At 35.7% G+C, this 18,308-nt stretch overlaps 4 protein-coding genes across 11 annotated transcripts; 2 read left to right on the top strand and 2 right to left on the bottom strand.

The window, feature by feature from the left end:
* The first annotated feature begins 361 nt into the window (after positions 1–361).
* Positions 362–1,300, top strand: LOC110843290 (heat shock protein 27). The gene is made up of 3 exons (XM_035847158.1): positions 362–609; positions 674–830; positions 927–1,300. The coding sequence occupies exons 1-3, from the start codon at positions 362–364 to the stop codon at positions 1,203–1,205; spliced, it is 684 nt and encodes a 227-aa protein (XP_035703051.1). The 3' UTR covers positions 1,206–1,300.
* Positions 1,235–3,999, bottom strand: LOC110843289 (manganese resistance protein MNR2). Its single transcript, XM_022089249.2, has 8 exons — positions 3,541–3,999; positions 3,241–3,429; positions 3,086–3,173; positions 2,784–2,982; positions 2,098–2,693; positions 1,958–2,004; positions 1,635–1,894; positions 1,235–1,572 (listed from the first exon to the last, which is right to left on the bottom strand). Exons 1-8 carry the CDS (start codon positions 3,752–3,754, stop codon positions 1,354–1,356), a joined length of 1,812 nt encoding a protein of 603 aa, XP_021944941.2. The 5' UTR covers positions 3,755–3,999; the 3' UTR covers positions 1,235–1,353.
* A 1,778-nt stretch (positions 4,000–5,777) lies between these two features.
* On the bottom strand, positions 5,778–13,076 carry LOC110844747 (zinc finger protein 93). 7 transcript variants are annotated; one of them, XM_035847901.1, is made up of 8 exons: positions 12,781–13,075; positions 12,245–12,675; positions 11,705–12,023; positions 11,356–11,610; positions 11,132–11,272; positions 10,755–11,036; positions 10,068–10,680; positions 5,778–6,415 (listed from the first exon to the last, which is right to left on the bottom strand). In XM_035847901.1, exons 2-8 carry the CDS (start codon positions 12,654–12,656, stop codon positions 6,044–6,046), a joined length of 2,394 nt encoding a protein of 797 aa, XP_035703794.1. In that variant the 5' UTR covers positions 12,657–12,675; positions 12,781–13,075; the 3' UTR covers positions 5,778–6,043. The 7 variants fall into 7 exon arrangements, 6 of the variants coding, with proteins under 6 accessions (XP_035703794.1, XP_021946719.1, XP_035703795.1 ...); XM_022091027.2 differs by having other exon boundaries at positions 5,778–6,400; positions 10,123–10,680; XM_035847902.1 differs by having other exon boundaries at positions 12,805–13,075.
* Positions 13,077–14,802: 1,726 nt separating this feature from the next.
* Positions 14,803–17,913, top strand: LOC110844381 (endothelin-converting enzyme homolog). 2 transcript variants are annotated; one of them, XM_022090569.2, is made up of 6 exons: positions 14,803–15,385; positions 15,478–15,585; positions 15,707–15,827; positions 15,944–16,813; positions 16,986–17,296; positions 17,385–17,913. In XM_022090569.2, the coding sequence occupies exons 1-6, from the start codon at positions 14,807–14,809 to the stop codon at positions 17,589–17,591; spliced, it is 2,196 nt and encodes a 731-aa protein (XP_021946261.2). In that variant the 5' UTR covers positions 14,803–14,806; the 3' UTR covers positions 17,592–17,913. The 2 variants fall into 2 exon arrangements, with proteins under 2 accessions (XP_021946261.2, XP_035703960.1); XM_035848067.1 differs by having other exon boundaries at positions 15,246–15,385; positions 15,467–15,585.
* The last annotated feature ends 395 nt before the right edge of the window (positions 17,914–18,308 follow it).

Here is an 18,308-nt window from a genome sequence, read left to right as displayed (position 1 = left end):
CGATAGTAAACGTGCTATAGATGATGATAGAGTTTTTGGTGTTGCTCACATTTTCATGTTACATGACCAACAAAGCATCACGTAAACCTATCTCACGTTCTCCGTTGAGTTCGTGCTCGTTGTCACATCGACACAACACAAACTTGAGACTACCCAAAATGAGCGTGCTGTTGCATCTGCATTGCATTTTTGACCGTTAGTGACTTCACTTCTTCCCACATTTCCTCACTACGAATTTGCTACTATAACAGTTACCATCTCTCTCGTCTTTGTTGAATAATACAGAAATTAAACTTGTCTCAATTTCGTCCAGTTTAATAAACAAGTTGCAATAATTATTACTTGATCTACTTGATAAACCATGTTCTCGATTTGGAGCGGAACCCACCAGGGGATGGACCATCGTTACCAGCACCCACACTTATCGCCGTATCCACATCCTAACTACCACCCCGTTCCAAGTGTTGATGATATTGGAGGCTCTTCAGAAGTTCACACATCCAAGGAAAACTTTCTGGTAAAAGTGGATACTCGCAATTTTGGCCCGGAACAACTTTTGGTGAAAACCTTGGACGGATTTCTTATCGTGGAGGGCGAGCATGAAGAAAGGTCGGAAGCAGCCGGTCATCGATTCACAACAAGAAAATTTGCTCGTCGTTTCCTTCTTCCGGTGAATTGTAAGGAGGACGAACTACGGTGTGAAATTCATTCATTCAGGAATTCACCACCTTCAAGGAAGTGTCGGCCATCACGGTCATCAACATGGCGACGCACCCTTGGACGCCACTACCTGGGTTTCAGGGATTAATTGTAACAAGCATCAATTTGTGGTAAGTTGAGACGATATCACAAATATGTCAAAGAGAGAGATGTGTCCTTATCAGTAGCAGTCATACTGATAGAGCTATTATTGTATATTATTATAGGTACGACTCGAATTGGCACAATTCTCACCGGATGAAATTCTTGTGAAAACCGTGGACGACTTTTTGGTAATTGAAGGAAAGCATGAAGAGAAGGAGGATGGCCAAGGCTTCATTACACGCCACTTTAACCGTCGTTATCTCCTGCCATTAAATGTCAACAAGGACGAAGTCGTTTGTGAAATTAATGCAGAGGGCATTTTGAAGGTTACCGTTCCTCGAGTCGAATCGGAGAAAGGTGGACATGAGAAAGTGCACAAGCTTGTCCGAGTGAGCAAGTAGTATTATTATTTATAAGTATACCACATACATATTTGCTTTTGAAAACTTTGTTTTATATGGAATAAAGCATACAAATTATCAATAATTATAACGTATTACACTTGTGTATTTATGTATATTCATCCCGTCGTCATTTCGAAATTAATTATCACAACCCCTTCAATTTTTGAGACACTTTACTCTTTTCATATCTTGTAGTGGCACTTTTTTTCATGGAACTGATACTTGGACAAAGATCCACTCTTGCACAATATTTTTTGCGGCATAAGATTATTCGTTTTCCAATAAAGAGCGATGCAGCAATAATGACTGAACCCATTACAATTGTCCAGAACGGAAAGGTTGACCCTTCCTCTTGAAATGGGACCTATTTAGTCTTGTAAATAAGTATTTTTTTTCAAATCAAGAATTTTTGTATGCAAATCTTGCCTTAACGTTCATCCCTAAAAATCCTGCGATCGCTTGGACAGGTAGAAATATCATTGCAATTTCTGAAATTCTTTTCATGATTTCCCCCATCTCATTTGCTTCCAGACTTTGTTGCACACTTGCCAAAGCAAGGAAAGTGTCTTGTGAACGTTCCACTACTCTTGACAAATTATCTAATTCATCCAAAAGTTCGTCAAACTCTGAACCCACGTTTGCCAAAAATCTCACGACGCCTGGAACGTTTGGAAAGCGTCGTCTCCCTTTTTTGAATGAATTTAATTAGCCTTTAACTAAATTGCTTTAGCTGAATTGTTTTGCTTTACCCTTTAACTGGATTGCACGAAGTACTTGGAGTTTGGGCTTAATGAATCTATAAATAATGAGCTAGTGTAATAAATTATCTGAACATTTACTGTGTCATAAACACGAATCTAATTTAATTTATTTGTATGTACTTACATACCTGCAAATCTTGTGAAGTTCAAACTCGAACTGGAAATTTTGTCGGAGAACGTTCGATAATTTGAAGACATCGACCCCAAGTCCACCCTCTTGTCTCAACTGGGCCGCACGCATGCTTAAAATTGTTGGCGTTAATTTTCTCACAGCAAGTTTAGCTTCTTGGGCCAATTCGACAAAGATGGAGAAAAGCACCCACTCGGGCATGGGTGGCGTAGAGCCTCCATAATCAAGGAGAATTGACAAGAACCCCAGGACATCTTTAACACTTTCCCATTTAACCTTGTGAATGGTGATGATAAAGTCGGCAAAAACGAGTATCTTTAGATCAGCATCGGATTCCACATAGTCCGAATGGGTTGGAAGATAAAAGGAGTCGGATTCTTCTTGATCATTTGACGACGCACAAGTATTTGAAGTTTCTTCATTGCTTATTTCATCTTCCAAATCCAAATTTAGGTATTCCTTTTCCTCGTCCTTCTCCTCATCGTCCTCTGGCCCACCACATGAGCAGGACGACGAATATTTTTGATGTTTCTTAGAATTAGGACAAAACGGCTGTTGGTGGAATGATGACGTTTCTTCTGCAGCTGGATTTTTCTTAAGTAAAAAACGAAGGTGAAGTAGGACTTTTAATAATTCGGTACAGTTACAATATTACTATAAAGCAGCTGAATACCGGTTAAATACCTTAGAATTAGTAGTATTATACTTCATTTCTTTGTTGTTGGGTTCTTTCATCAACTTCAGAGAGACAAACGTGTAATGATTATACATTTCCAGTTTCTCTTCCGTATTTCCCCTAATGTCACGAATGGTGAGTTCATGAACTCCAAATGCAGATGATAGAAGCGTCAAATCGTTATCCGTTGGGTTCACAACATCCAACCTGTCGACCCCAAAAAGAACATTTAAAAGGGTCAATAGTTTAAAAACAATGATTCACTAATACATATTTCTAAAACTGAATAATTCCGAAAAAAATTACGAACCAATATTTTTTGGAGAGTAATAACTCTTTATAGTTCATTTCCTCTTCTTCTTCCGAGAGCCCTTCTAACGTTTGGGACTGTATCAACCCTAAAAATTAAACCTGCGCAGTTTTTTAATTGTCTTAAGGCTGAATTTTTCAATATCCATCATCTACCAGTCTCTGCAGAGAAATAAAGATAATTCGCATCCTGAAGGTTAATATCTTTATATTTTGAGTACGCCATTAGCTCTCTGTTTTCGTCCATGACATGGTCAAAATTTGGGCTGAATGGGTCCAGTGGCAATGGTTCTTCAGCTTCGAGTTGCAATTTGTGATCATTGGCAGACTTTGAGTCAAAAATATCTAAATGTTTTTTTTTTATTTCGTAAAATTATTAGTAATTATGTGTAATTATACTCATCTATGTGCATTGCATGTGTAATTCTTTTAATTTGAAACGTGTTAAGCAAGAACCTTGTTGATTATTATGGTCTCCCCTAAATTCGTGATTCTGTTCTAACCCAGAGTCCAGCTCTTGGTCCTCTTCTTGACACCGTTTCAATTTTTCATAAATGGTCAGGGCTTCCAATATTTTAGGATTTTCTAGTGACATTGCCCTAGGTCGGTAGTATCTCGACCTGTTGGAGTGGGTCATCGCCCTCACCAGGATATGGGGCACAGGGTGCATGGTAGTTTTCTTAGTTTTTATTTAAAAATAAGTCACAAACAGCAAAAATGGCAGCCAGCAAACTGCTGCGACTGATACGCTGATCCTCCTCGACTCCTCCTTAACAAGTATAAAGTACAAATGAACTGGATGGATGGATAAGTAAATTGAAATAAAATAAATCTGGCTCCTCTAGAAAATAAAATGAATGCGCAAAATGAACGACTGGTGTTCAGATTATTGACGACTCTGTCACTTAAACAGGATACTTAATTGTGATTAATAAAGGAGGGCATGGTAAATTTTGATCTTGAATATTCTTCTGAAGCTACATGCATGTATATAATCTTGGCACTAAAATATAAATCATGCCATGACTGGATAACTTTAATTCAAATACTACACAAGACTAAATACATACATATGTAGATATATACATATTTGTATTTATATGTACATGGATATATGCATTTTCTAATGGTGTGACGGTTGGTTGTCAATTCGTCATATCGCAATAATATATTTCGATTGCGATACTATTATAATAGTCATGAAAGAAAGGAGGAGATGCACCCCATAAATTATAATTATGAATTATAAGACATGGACGAAAACAGACATGCCTTCAGACATGTACAGCATATGGCATATATGCATTTTCTGAGTATGTAAGAAGGGTATAAAATACACAAATCTGACACGAATATATGAAGACGGTTATAAATATAAATACGAATCTTTGTTCTGCTTTAAATTTTTTGTATGCGAAACAGCAAATCAGATTAGTTTACAAATGGAAATTTAATTGCAGGCAAAGAATCCGACCCGTGAACATCTTTATTTTAGCTTCAATGTCACACAAACATATTTAATGAGTTCAGCTCAGTGATTCTGGTTTGTTGTTTTGTTATTTGAGATGCCCTCAATACTCTTGGAAAAAGACGGAAAATTAAAAGGTTTTTCAGAAATTTTTGCAACACTATCCATAAGCATACAATTCAGATGAACGTTTTTCCGGGTTACATGGATGGAAAGCTACAATTATCAATCTGAAAAATATGCATAGCCGTTATGCACAACAACACACTACCTTAATTTACTGAGGATAAATTGCTTTGTTATATTTGGCAACTTTATACTCATACCTATGTACTCTCTGTTTTTATGTAGAGTAAACATTCACTTGATCTGGCTTGTGACATTGGTTTGGTGATGGCAGAATATTGTAGTATTTAATAGTATGTGGCACATGTGTCAAAATGATATAAATATTTATATAATGCATGTCTTGGTCATCTAATAAAATGAAAGCTTTATAAAAGATGTTGAGTGCCAATTTATGTAATGCAACTTTTCCTCAAGTGCTCGCTGGCCACAATGCCACGGGTTCATTAAAATCAAGGTTATTTTGGTTATTTTGGTAACAAATGTAACATGTATTTGTTAATGTCGGCGGTTGTAATCCGTTGAAAACATAAAAGTTAATTATGATTTGAATTTGATGGTAAAAGTCAACCCTAAAAAACAGATATACATATGTTCTTAAGCATAAATTACATGTAGTTGACCAACCTGACCAAATTGACTTTGTCCAAAGCCATCAAAACTTAACTTAGTTATAACGAAATGTCTGATTGCGTATAACAAAGAACAATTGAAGAAGTAGTTGTTGTGATGATAAATAATACATAAATGTTAGACCCTCGTGTCATCACATCACCATCGTACTTACTTAAAATCTAAATTTTTTTCAGATGAAATATTCCTGAATTGAAATATTATGTAATTTAATTATCTGGTATAATGATGGTATGTATGATTGTTGTGCGTCATAGTTCTAATTATTTAAACCTTTGTACGATGTAAATTTAGCAGAATTAATCTTACGTGACCGATCATTAGCTGCTTCGCTTAACCTTATGAATTTCCAAAAGAACGTTGGAGTCATACCGCCAATTTGACTAAGGGGACGGTTAAACATTTCAATATATCAATCAAACTTGATTGATGGATTTAACGGCAATGAAATGCTCTAGCCCTACGATTACACGAAAGTCAGATTTATTTTCTAGACATTTTATAATTGCAATGTATATTTTATTATAAAACGGTAATTCAATATCTCAGCATTATTACCTTCTCTCATCATGGAACGTTTAACAAATAAAATTAGAGAATATATAATACTTTTAGTTCATCAAGAAGTCATTCAATTAAGACATGTACGTATTACTTGGATTTAAAAGAACCTACTCTAATAGTATGTTTACATAAGTAGGTACATAGTACATACTACTATTACTATTATTATCATGGTACAATCACTTCAAATTCCAACTCGGCGTGATCTATTGGTTCTCTTTCTTCGTTTGATTCTAGTGTTTTACAGTTCTCATCCTCTGATTCCGAATCATTCTTCTCTAATAATGAGTAGTGATCAGGGTGGACATGTTTAATGTGAAGTTTAAGTCTCCACTGTCCGTGAAGAACTTCATTGCAATGTGGACAATGGACGGGAAGCAAATGTCTCTTTTTACTAAATTGTCTCCTCCTCCTGCTCTTGCAGGTTCCTTCCTGCATGTGGGTCTCAAATCTTTTGAGGTTAGAAAACTCCTGGCCACAGATAGAACATTTGTTGTGGGTAGCTGTCTTGTGCGTTTTTTCATGCTTTTTTAAGGGGATATAATTTTCGACCCCCATAAAAATATGGTTTTCCCCGATAAAGTATGGAGTTTGGCCCAAAATGATATTTGCCCAAACATATTACTTTTTTTGCCTCATAATAATCTTTGGAATCCCATTGATAAAATGACTGGCCGCATAATTAAAAGCAAGTGTAAATACACATATCTAACAGTAATTAGAGTTCGCTGATCAAAAAAATTATATTTCCACTCAAGTCACAAAACCATATCACCTTGTCTGGTTAACCATTAGTAAGTTTTAATCTCATCGTGTACGCCAAACAATTCGATTTTGATTCCGCCAGTAGTGACAAGAAATCCAGTGATACTAAAATTGAAAATCAGCCCACTAAAAGTATAAAATTATTGGATTCGCAGTTAAAACATTTTTGACTACCCAGGAAGCTAATACAGCATTCGTCTATACGGTTTTCATTATGAAAAATTTAGGCTATGAAAATTTCATAGCCTAAATTTTTAGGCTTGGAAGATTTTTGCTTAATATTGGGTGGTGGGGATATTATGTGCTAAAATTTAAAAATAGTTGTAAAGAGCTGAAATTTGGGATGAAGATAGATATTGAATTATAGTAGAAGAATATGGATTGAACTTAAGAAAACTTTCATCTGTGGGATCATATGGGGTGACTCACACCTATTTTTCATATTCATCCAATAGAGAGGAGATTTGGCATTTAAGTTGCTAATGATTAACAAGGTAGAGCGATGAAGTCAAATTGCAAAATAAATTCACCAGAGGTACCCTAAGTTTTTGTGTTAAAGACCGGTGATTTTGTTTAATTCTGAAAGTCTATATGTAAAATTTTTACGAATTTAATTGTAAAAGGGTGACTCATACCGATTTATAAAAGTTGTTAGATTTATTTGGCATTTTGTATTATGATAATTCGAATCCATATTCTTCCATTGTAATCCAATAGCTACCTTCATGCTAAGTTTCAGCTCTCTGCAACTATTTTGAAATTGTAGCAAATATTTAATACCCCCACTACTCTATTTAGTAACCAAAAATCTTTCAAGTCTTAGGCTATGAGAACCGTATAGAGCAATGCTGAATTTTGAGTTTTGAGCTCAATGACCAAATGCTGCGGATTACCTTATTTAAAACTTAATAATCTAATGCTTGGTACTTTCTTTATATACCAATTGATTCTCACTTTCAACAACTTCTTCTGATTCCCGTGCGGTTAAATAATGTTTTAACAAACTGACAATGTGATATGATTTTGTGACTTGACTGGAAATATAATTTTTTGATCAGTGAACTTAAATTACTGTTAAATATGTGTATTTATACTTACTTTTAATTATGTGGCCAGTCATTTTATTAATGGGATTCCAAAGATTATTATGGGGCAAAAAAAGTAATATGTTCGGGTAAATATCATTTAGGGCCAAACCACACAGCCAAATAATCCAAAATCTTCGGAAATAATTCCACGAGCACTTTTTTGATGAAATTTTTGCGCATTCCGAGCTCTTGGGGGCCAAGGCCCAGTAAAAATTTCATCTAAATCCGTTCACAAACAAAAAAGATATTCAATGGCACAGCTCGGCGACAGTCAAAAGACGACGACTTTAGGGGCGTGGTTCTCCGAAAGGGGCAAGTACCATGCTCTGAAAATCATTGTAAATTGTAGTCCCCAACGATATCAACGTATTCAAAGAAAAACGGAGATCTGGATTCTGCCCCTTTCAAAGTTATAGCCCCGGGAACATTGGGAACATTCATGGCGAAATTGTCCAAAAAGGGTGAAATTTGACATGTCGCATCGCAGTAAAAATCGATATCTAGCTTCAGCTAGGTCTAAAAAGTGGGTCGCAGGTGAAATTGACCCATGTCGTAAGGGAACCATGTCGACGTGTCGAAATTTCGACATGGAGCTAGAGAGCTGAAATTCAACACTAATACTCCCCTCCCCTCCAAAATACATATGCAAACACTTTTGATCGTGTCGACACCCCATGTCGACAGATATCGACCTTTGAATGTCGAAATTTAAAAATTTGTCGACATGGGGTGTCGACATGATCAAGTATTTGCATATGTATTTTGGAGGGGAGGGGAGTATTAGTGTTGAATTTCAGCTCTCTAGCTCCATGTCGAAATTTCGACACGTCGACATGGTTCCCTTACGACATGGGTCAATTTCACCTGCGACCCACTTTTTAGACCTAGCTGAAGCTAGATATCGATTTTTACTGCGATGCGACATGTCAAATTTCACCCTTTTTGGACAATTTCGCCATGAATGTTCCCAATGTTCCCGGGGCTATAACTTTGAAAGGGGCAGAATCCAGATCTCCGTTTTTCTTTGAATACGTTGATATCGTTGGGGACTACAATTTACAATGATTTTCAGAGCATGGTACTTGCCCCTTTCGGAGAACCACGCCCCTAAAGTCGTCGTCTTTTGACTGTCGCCGAGCTTCGCCATTGAATCTTTTTTGTTTGTGAACGGATTTAGATGAAATTTTTACTGGAGATGTACAATCGCATTAGCTACAATTTTAGATATGACATTTGGCTCTAACCCTGCTAGGAAAAAACCACACCCAAAGTGGGCGTGGCTCTTAAATTTTTTTATGGGTTTGGCCTTGGCCCCCAAGAGCTCGGAATGCGCAAAAATTTCATCAAAAAAGTGCTCGTGGAATTATTTCCGAAGATTTTGGATTATTTCGCTGTGTGCAAACGGCTCCCCGAATCATGTGCGCCGAAAAGAGTGCTCCGCGAAGATAGTGCTCACAGAAAAGCGTTTTAATCAAAAAATGTATACGCTAAACACGAATATAAATGCATTTTGATTAGTTCAATTTACTAATCCTAAGGTGAAAAATATATTAAATGAATTAAATAATTGTACTTAAATCATTAAAACATCAGGAAAATTAACCTTCAAACCCAATAACAACTTGTAAAAACGAAACAAGAATAAATTAAACTCATATAAAATATAAAATTGATTTAAGTATTACATATACTAATTTAATATATATACATATATATATATTGTCAAAATTGTACTTAAATCATTTAAAAAAATCAGATCAGATTAGAAAAATTAAGTAGTAAACCCAACAAAAGCCCGTAAAAATGAAATAAAAATAAATTAAACTCTTGTATAAAATATAGAATTCATTGAAAGTATAATATTAACTTTTAATGAAATATACTATTATATTAAATTGTTAAATATATATTATGACAATATATATGTATATATATATATATATGTATATATTAAATTAGTATATGTAATACTTAAATCAATTCTATATTTTATACGAGTTTAATTTATTCTTGTTTCGCTTTTACAAGTTGTTATTGGGTTTGAAGGTTAATTTTCCTGATGTTTTAATGATTTAAGTACAATTATTTAATTCATTTAATATATTTTTCACCTTAGGATTAGTAAATTGAACTAATCAAAATGCATTTATATTCGTGTTTAGCGTATACATTTTTTGATTAAAACGCTTTTCTGTGAGCACTCTTTTCGAGAGCACTATCTTCACGGAGCACTCTCTTCGGCGCACATCTTTCGGGAGCACATCTTTCACCAACTCGGGCCAAACTCCATATTTTATCGGGCAAAATCCATATTTTTATGGCGGCGTTTAATTACATGCCTTTTTTAAGTCAGATCTTGCGTAAAACTTATATTGACAAATTTGGCACTGAAACCTTCTAATCTTGAGATGTACGTTCTTCCTATGGTGCATCAATCCGTCATGATGGTAGGATTTTCCACATTGATTGCACTTGATTTTTTGAGGATGTTTTTCCTGATTCTTTTTATCCATATGGACGTTTCTTATATGCATTTTAAGGTCCTTATTTTCAAAAAACCCTTTTCCACACTGTGAACAAAAAACGTTCAGTTTCTTTTCATGCACCCGCAGGACATGCCTTCCAAGAGCACTTTGATTTAACGATATTCCACAAATGTCACATAAAATTTTTTGAGATTGATTACTGGTTGGTGACAATTCATGTGCTTTTAAATGCGTTGTCAATTTGGCCACCGACGCATATCTTTTGCTACACTTTGGACATTTGTAGATGAGTTGACTAAGATTAAAAAGCCTTTTCTCATGTACTTTTTTTCTCAATTCTGGATCGATATTTACAGCTTCACAATAAATCCGTTGATGTTGGGACAAGGTACAGGACTGGCTAAAAGATTTACCACATTTTTCACACTTCCATAATTTGAGTACTCCGATGTGAGTTTGCATGTGCCTAGAAAGAGCATAGTCAATAGCATGCATTATTTTGTCATTTCGAAAATATTATTCAAAAAATTTGTTCATTACCTTTTCAAGTCTTTCGCATAGAGAAATTTACGATCACAGGTTTCACATGCGTGTAAATGAACGTTCAGTCGTCTTAGCTTCTCGTCACTATATTCAATGCCACACACGGTAATTTCGTGGAATATCAAACTTCCGTGCTTGCCCAGTACTTTCCCACATTTTGAGCATTTAAGGTCAATTTTCTTGGTTTTATTTCCAACATCATCATCAGAGTCGGCTAAATCTACTGTTTCTTTGGCGTTGGGCGATTTGTCCTTAATGTTCTTGATATCTGGCTCATTTCTAATAATCAGTTGACGAAAATAAATACACACAATTCCCTTCTTTATATTTCTTAAATATATTTATCATAATTTTTATAGTGTAGTGTGACTTACTCATTTCCATCTGAGGGACGTGTGGTTAACAACTTGCCTTTGCATTTTTTACAATATTTTTCTTCCTCGTATTTTGTTCTATACGATGAACCACATCCAGGGCATTTTGATGGCTGGTCACCCGTGTGAAGCAAACCGTGCCTTCAGAATGCCAGAGTAAGAACATTCAGAGTTACATTGTATGACTATTATTGCATAATTTACTGTACATGTATTTAATGTACCTAATCAAGTCACTGTTGTAAGCAAATTTACGGTCGCACAGATCGCAAGGATGAAATTTTATTTGCAGTTCTTCCAGCTTGCTTTCTTCATACTGAATATTACAAACTAGAACTTCGTGGTATACCAAACGGTTCAATAATCCGAAAGCCTTTCCACAGTTGGAACAATTGAACTTCCCATCGACCTTTTGGTGGCTGTGTTCCTGAAATTTCTTTTGGGATTTGCTTTTCAGCGATTCATCCTCATCATCCGAACTAGGAATAAAAAGCAATAGAATAATGAAAAATATAATAAATTCATACTGTTCGAATTGAAATGATTAGAAAATAATATATGTAATACTCTTACTTGTCCACTTCCTTATACTTATTACTATGTCCATTTCTTCTCTGTCTAGGCGAAGATCTGCTTGCTAGATTCTTGGAAGGGGTTCTCTTGCTTTGTCGTAAGGACCGAGTGATTCTCTTTACTGGTGCTATGTACACGTCGTCATCCTGATGCTGATCAACCTCAGGATAAAACTCCATTGAATATTCCGTATCGGTGTTATCACTGACAACTTCGTCCTTTGTCTCAATCTTTATATTCTGACATGTTCTCGGTGAAGCACTCTTTGGCGACTTAGAGATTCCGGGTTTTATTGGTGAGATGAGTGTTTGTTGCTTTCCTAGAAATTTGTAAATGTAAATTTTTATAGTTAATAAAGGAAGAAAACTGATATATGATGGTGTCATGGTCATGGTCAGTACCGCTCTTGCACAATTTGGTACACGTTTGAACAATTTGGTAGGGTCACCCGGCCACCGTTGTATTTTTCAAGCATGTACCAAATTGTCCACACCAGTGGTCTATATCAAATTGTTCACACATTATTATAAATTCACTTACTTTGCGATAGTACATATTCCGCGGCGATGTTCTCCCTTGCATTTTCCACCAATTTATCCAATTCGCCCTGAATAGAAATAATTTCTTGATGAAGAGTCCAGACCTCTTTTATCATCGCTAAACAGCTACTACAACTTCGAATGTTGGTCGAAAATTTGTTGTACATTGGTGGTGAAATTTTTTTCCTCAACTCTGAGCTCAAGACGAGATGTTTGAATTGGGTAGTCTGCTGCTTATAAAGTCGTCGAGCTTGATATTCCGACGCCAACTCTGGTTTCCCACAGACAAAACATTGACCCTTGCCGTCGTCCTCGTCGTCATTGCTTATCACCACGGATTCAACGTCAATGGTCCGCTCTTTCTCCAATGATGTTGATTGCTGAAATTTTGCATGACCTCGTCGAGTCTTCATTGTTGTTTTGTTAATCTGCCTGTTGATAGTCAATACACATTATAATAAATATAATTCAAACAACCTGTGTTAAAACTTGAAATTATAGGGATACCCTTTAGGAAAGTACAAATTTACAACTCACTTTTAAGGCTTAAAATTTAAGCACCTTATTCTCTTTAATGACTGCTCGCCTTGTTTGTTATGTACTGCAGACTCAGTTGAAGGAAAATTGTGTAAATAATTAAAAACAAGAACAAAAATAGTAAAACGAAACCGATTTTGTCATTCATTTAATCTACTATCTGTAGATTAATTAAATGAGAGTGAGAGATTATATTTTAATTAATTCTCCAATTTATGTAGGAATTTTACTTTACAAATTGTAAATTACAATGTACAATGTACAACAGCCCTTTTTCTGTTGAGCTGATTCCCTCTCATTTTCCAGTCGCAACATGGCTAAGCTCATGCCTCAAGCGTTGATGTGCATAAAATAGAAATATTTAGAGAATCAATTCATATGAAAATTTCATAATGAAATGTCGAACTTATATTATTAATTAATGTGCATTTAAAATCTAAAAAAATGCAATATGCGAATACATGAAAAGATTCGTACAAATTAAAAAAATGACTAAAGCATGGATTATACTGTCAACTGTTATATCAGTTCATTATTAGGTAAATAGGTGACAGGTGCGTACAAAATCAGTACATATGCATAAATGCGTACACATCTATGAGTATTGAAGAAAATAAATCAATTTCACAAGATTCTGATATGCGACTAAAATTGAATCATTGCCCGCAACGGAGAATGCTAGGCTTGGTTTCGACAAAAAGAACACGGTCAACATTACAGACAGAAGTTATTAGCTATAAAGGCCACATTATAAATTTTCAAAAAATAATAAACACAACTCGAAAGCGCATTTTTAAATCAAGCAAGTAAATAATTCTTGGAATATATGTTTTCAAATTTCAAACTTCAGCCAAACTCGAAGAGTTCGAGGATTTTTTAAAACAAGATTTTGATTAAATTCCGCTATAAACTCAAGAAATGTAGAAATATGAGTTTGGTTGTTTTGTTGTTCCGAACAGTACATTGCATTGGTCCCACCAAAGTCAGAGTTACATATACTTTTATGGTCCGTTTTGGAACGCAGGTAAATGTCGTCGTGTTGTGAGAGGATTGGAGGGAGGGGAAAGTGTAATAAAAACCCAGAGACGTTTAGAATTGGATAATTTAAAATATTCCATATAAGATTTATTCTATCCTGTCGTCGTTCATACGTATGGAGGGGTTTAGTAATATGTAGATCACTATCACTGCTATTACGTTTTTCATTCCGTCAGAACAAAATTCATTAGAAACCAGTCCAGTCAAACGAATATGCGTCCTTGGAAGACCATTGTCTCACAACTGTGCGGTGGGTGTGGTGAACTCAAACGGAGAAAATAATTTAGTCATTAAATGTTCATTTTTTTCCTTAAAATCTATATGAGTAACTGACCAAGATCAATCAATACATGTGCATAATTTTTAGTTTGTTTGACATGCATGTACCATTTCTTCAATTGCATTCAGTTCTCATCATGGAATTTAACCATATTTCATCACTCTGTTCATGTCATCCAACATGTAACTTGATAAGAAACGAATACCACCGCCAGGCGGAAATAAAACGTCAATTGGCGGCGATTAGATCGATGTTACTACAATATATACATACGTCAAACCATGTATATGTAGATAATTTGTCATAGCTAAAAAATTCAGCAATTGAACATTGAGATACACGTGTGTGATACTCTCAAGTTAAAAAATAGGAACAGTGGACAGATTCTGCGGTTTAACAACGCCACATAACTTTGGTATTATATGGTACATGCATATTGCTGATTAGTATAAATCATAGAAACTTAATATTACATAAATACACATCTACATATGTACGTATGTGATCGCATTATTCAGATTCAGAGAAATGTTTGTTCATGCAACGTTTTTTTGATTCGGGCTTATCACCATCAAGACTAGCGATTACAGATTTTGTCTGCCTCAGATCCACTCGACCATAAATTAAAATATGCCGTGTTAATAATATATGCAGAATTGGTAAATAAGCATAAGCGAAGTATGCATGAGTGATGCTGCGTCTACCTGAATGAATTCCATCGTTTCATTCCATCTTTTGACATTGACAGATATTGTTGTCTCTGAACTTAAGCTGAACTTGTTAAAATCTGTCAATATCGTCATGTTAAATCAAGAGGACGATGAAAAGAATTGTCCAGGGTCAAGGCTATTGTCAGTCCCCAACGGAGGCGATGGGGGTGCCAGACATCACACTTCAGAATTAAGTAACCCTCCACCTCAAATATTATCGTCTTCAAAAAGGAGAGCAAGTGACCAGGAAGGAGGCTGCCGTTTTGGAACGAAAGAAGTTTTAGGAACGGTGGCGATATGCGGCCTACTAATTGTTGTTAGTTTAGTAATTGCCCTGGTCTTCAAAGTGGGAGGCAAAACTACTCCGTCGCCCAATTTGTTTCCAACTACTCCTGCTAATAATGATACTTTGGGAAGTTTTAAGTACCATTATCCTACAACGAAACAAATCCCCGTGACCACTTCTACTGTTCCTACCCCCAGCACGACCAAACATCGTCCGACGCATCGCCGTACTATGATTCCAACCACGACCAAGCCTCCTCGAAGAACTTGGACAACTCAAATCCCCATCGAGGTACACATGACGAGTATTTAGTTACCCATACGAAAATATATGCATGCATCGCAAAATAATAAGGTTGATCTAATTTGTAAGCATTTTAAAAGGAGGAATATTACCCATATACTTCCTGCCGGACTTCTACTTGTAAAGCTGTGGCACGGTTGAAATCCTCCATGGATGAGTCATTCAACCCGTGCAGTGACTTTTATCAGGTGAGATTAAAAAAAATTTTTTAATCTTCAAAAATCGCCAAATATAAATACATATGTTCAAAATATAATCGATTGCTTATGTACATTCGACATACATATTCTTGTATTCTATTCGTTCTAGTATTCTTGTCGTGGGTGGATCGTAGAACATGCTGCCGAATTGAAGAAGGAGAAAGCAAATTCAACCACCGTTTTGAGCGAGCTTGACAAACAAAATACAAAATTCGTTACGAAATTGATTGGTAAGTGGATAGATTCATATACATAGAATCACTGCAAGACTTAAAAACAGCATGTTAAATACATACATATAGTAATATTATATGAAGTTATATGTACATATGTCAAAATTTTACAGAAGGTATCCGGACCCGTTATGGTGCCGAAGGAAAAGCTAAACGATTCTACTCTTCGTGCAACAACAACCCAAATCTGATGCTGATTATGGACATACTGATGTCCATAGTGAATAGTAATTCTTCCACATCCACTCGTCCAGAGTCGGAAGCACTAGACAGAATTGGCAATAGTGAAGATATTAACACTTGGGGTTGGATGTTTAAGGATTTACTCGAACCTCAATTCCCATTTTTTGATAATGATGTCAAACAGCTTTCATTTCTGGTTGGGCAAAAACGATCCAACCCCCAAGTGTGCACCACCCTGACGCGTGAACTCTTTCCCGAAGTTGTGGCCAAGCTTTTTGCTCTACACCATTACGACATAGATCAAGATGAAAGTGTGACGGATTTGACAAGCAAAATTTGGAGGACGTTTAAATCAAAGATGGTCTACTCTACAGATTGGATTGATGGTATCAATTCCAAGTTGAATATTAGCATAAGTATCGGCAGTTTGGATACAATCGTAGGATTCCTTGGTCACATTATGAACGAAACTGCGATGGATGTCAGATATGAGAATGTATCAATTTCTGAATACTCTTCCCAGTTTTTGATTAACTTGAAAGAACTCCTGCTTATGAGAGCTGAGCGGAAGTTGAACATTAAATTGGAGCTAGAACGACAATTTGACGAGTCTACGCCGCGAGCTAATGCATTTTACCACCAAATTCTGGACCTTATCTTTATACCTGTGGGCATTATCCAAATGCCGATATTTGATCACGAGCTTCCCGATTTATTAAAATTCTCAAAGTTGGGCAGCACGTATGGGCACGAATTGGCACATTCTTTGCATCCTTACATTAACGGAGTCACACTCGAAGGTATGTATAAATACTTCTTAAATTTACATTCCTAAACCTAAAGCTATTATTTAAAGTTACTAATCTACGTATATGCTGTTTCCGGTATCACTCATTTGAATCATACGTAATTTGGGATTCAACAGGAATTTTTGTTTGAAACTAATATGTAGAATTTTGACTTAATTTACAGATCGGTCAGGAAACTCTATCGAATTCAGCAATACTGTTGTAAACCAACGTACCAGAGACAATTATGCTGAAAAATGTGCATGTGTGGAACAACAATATGGTGCTTTTCAAGTACCTCTTCCCCCGGGATACGAGAACACCACACTCGTGATGAACGGAACATTCACCTTAAATGAAAATGTGGCGGATATTCTGGGGGTGCAGGTTGCATTTGACTCGTTTATTGAAAATATGGGGTCGTCCGTGCCACGAGTCCTGCCAGGACTGGAAAAATTTACTTGGCAGCAAATATTCTTTATAGCAAGTGCTCAGGTACAAAGTGCAGTCATTAAAAAAATATATACCGATCTATTCATTATGTACATAAGTGCATTTGCGATGTGTGTTTATTTCCGTACAGGAAAGATGTCGATCTTTCGTAAACGATGAGACTGAAGTGCGTCTTTTGAAGGAGCAGCTAGAAACGGATCTTCACAGTCCTAGTTCCATCCGAGTCCTTGGTGCCTTCAGCAACAATGACGAGTTTGCAAAAGCCTTCAACTGCCCAGTAGGATCACGATATAATCCGGAAAAGAAGTGCAAATTCTTCGTGCCCCCTACGCATTAATGACGAGAGAATCTCTGGAGGAGATACATATACATACGCAAGAGTATTAACAAGGACGCGTCGGTAAACTGACTGATATATATTTACATGCATACAATATTGCAGCCATAAACTATTAATTTCTGAGCATGTTTTTTTAATATTCATAGTACAATGCAAGTAGTGCTTAGTAAACGCCATTTTTAATTTCCCGTTATTTAGTAGTATTCCGAATTTATCCATTAATGAACTAAATACGTTGTTGATTTATCCGTTGTATACCGCAATAAATGTTTTAATAAAAATGACAATAAATACAAACTATGGTATCTTTCAATATCTACATACACTTTGTTTCAATTAATTTTTTTTCTAGTAAGGATTTAGTATGCAGTTATTCTAGTGATTTAAAAAAGTATTCGTCATGTTACAACATGTGCAAGAATTTTTTAAATGCATATATATTATGATTGCCGTACTTTAGCACAAGAAATGCAAAAATTTAGTATGCATTAATCTGGTCGTTTGACTACTACCTTCTATTAAAGGTAGAAGAGCAACAAAATATGCATATAAATACTTTTAAATAAAAAGTCCTAAGTTACGGGTTCTGACTAGTCCGACAAAAATATCGAAGTAAAACATACAACAGGATTCTAAATTATCAAAATTATTGATTGAATAAGTAAATATTTTATACATGCATAAATATGTTTGGTTGACAGTCCAACTCCAACT

This window comes from Folsomia candida, unplaced genomic scaffold (genome assembly GCF_002217175.1).
Source record: "Folsomia candida strain VU population unplaced genomic scaffold, ASM221717v1 Fcan01_Sc002, whole genome shotgun sequence".
Taxonomy (NCBI): domain Eukaryota; kingdom Metazoa; phylum Arthropoda; class Collembola; order Entomobryomorpha; family Isotomidae; genus Folsomia; species Folsomia candida.
This window is presented reverse-complemented; position numbering and strand designations above follow the sequence as displayed.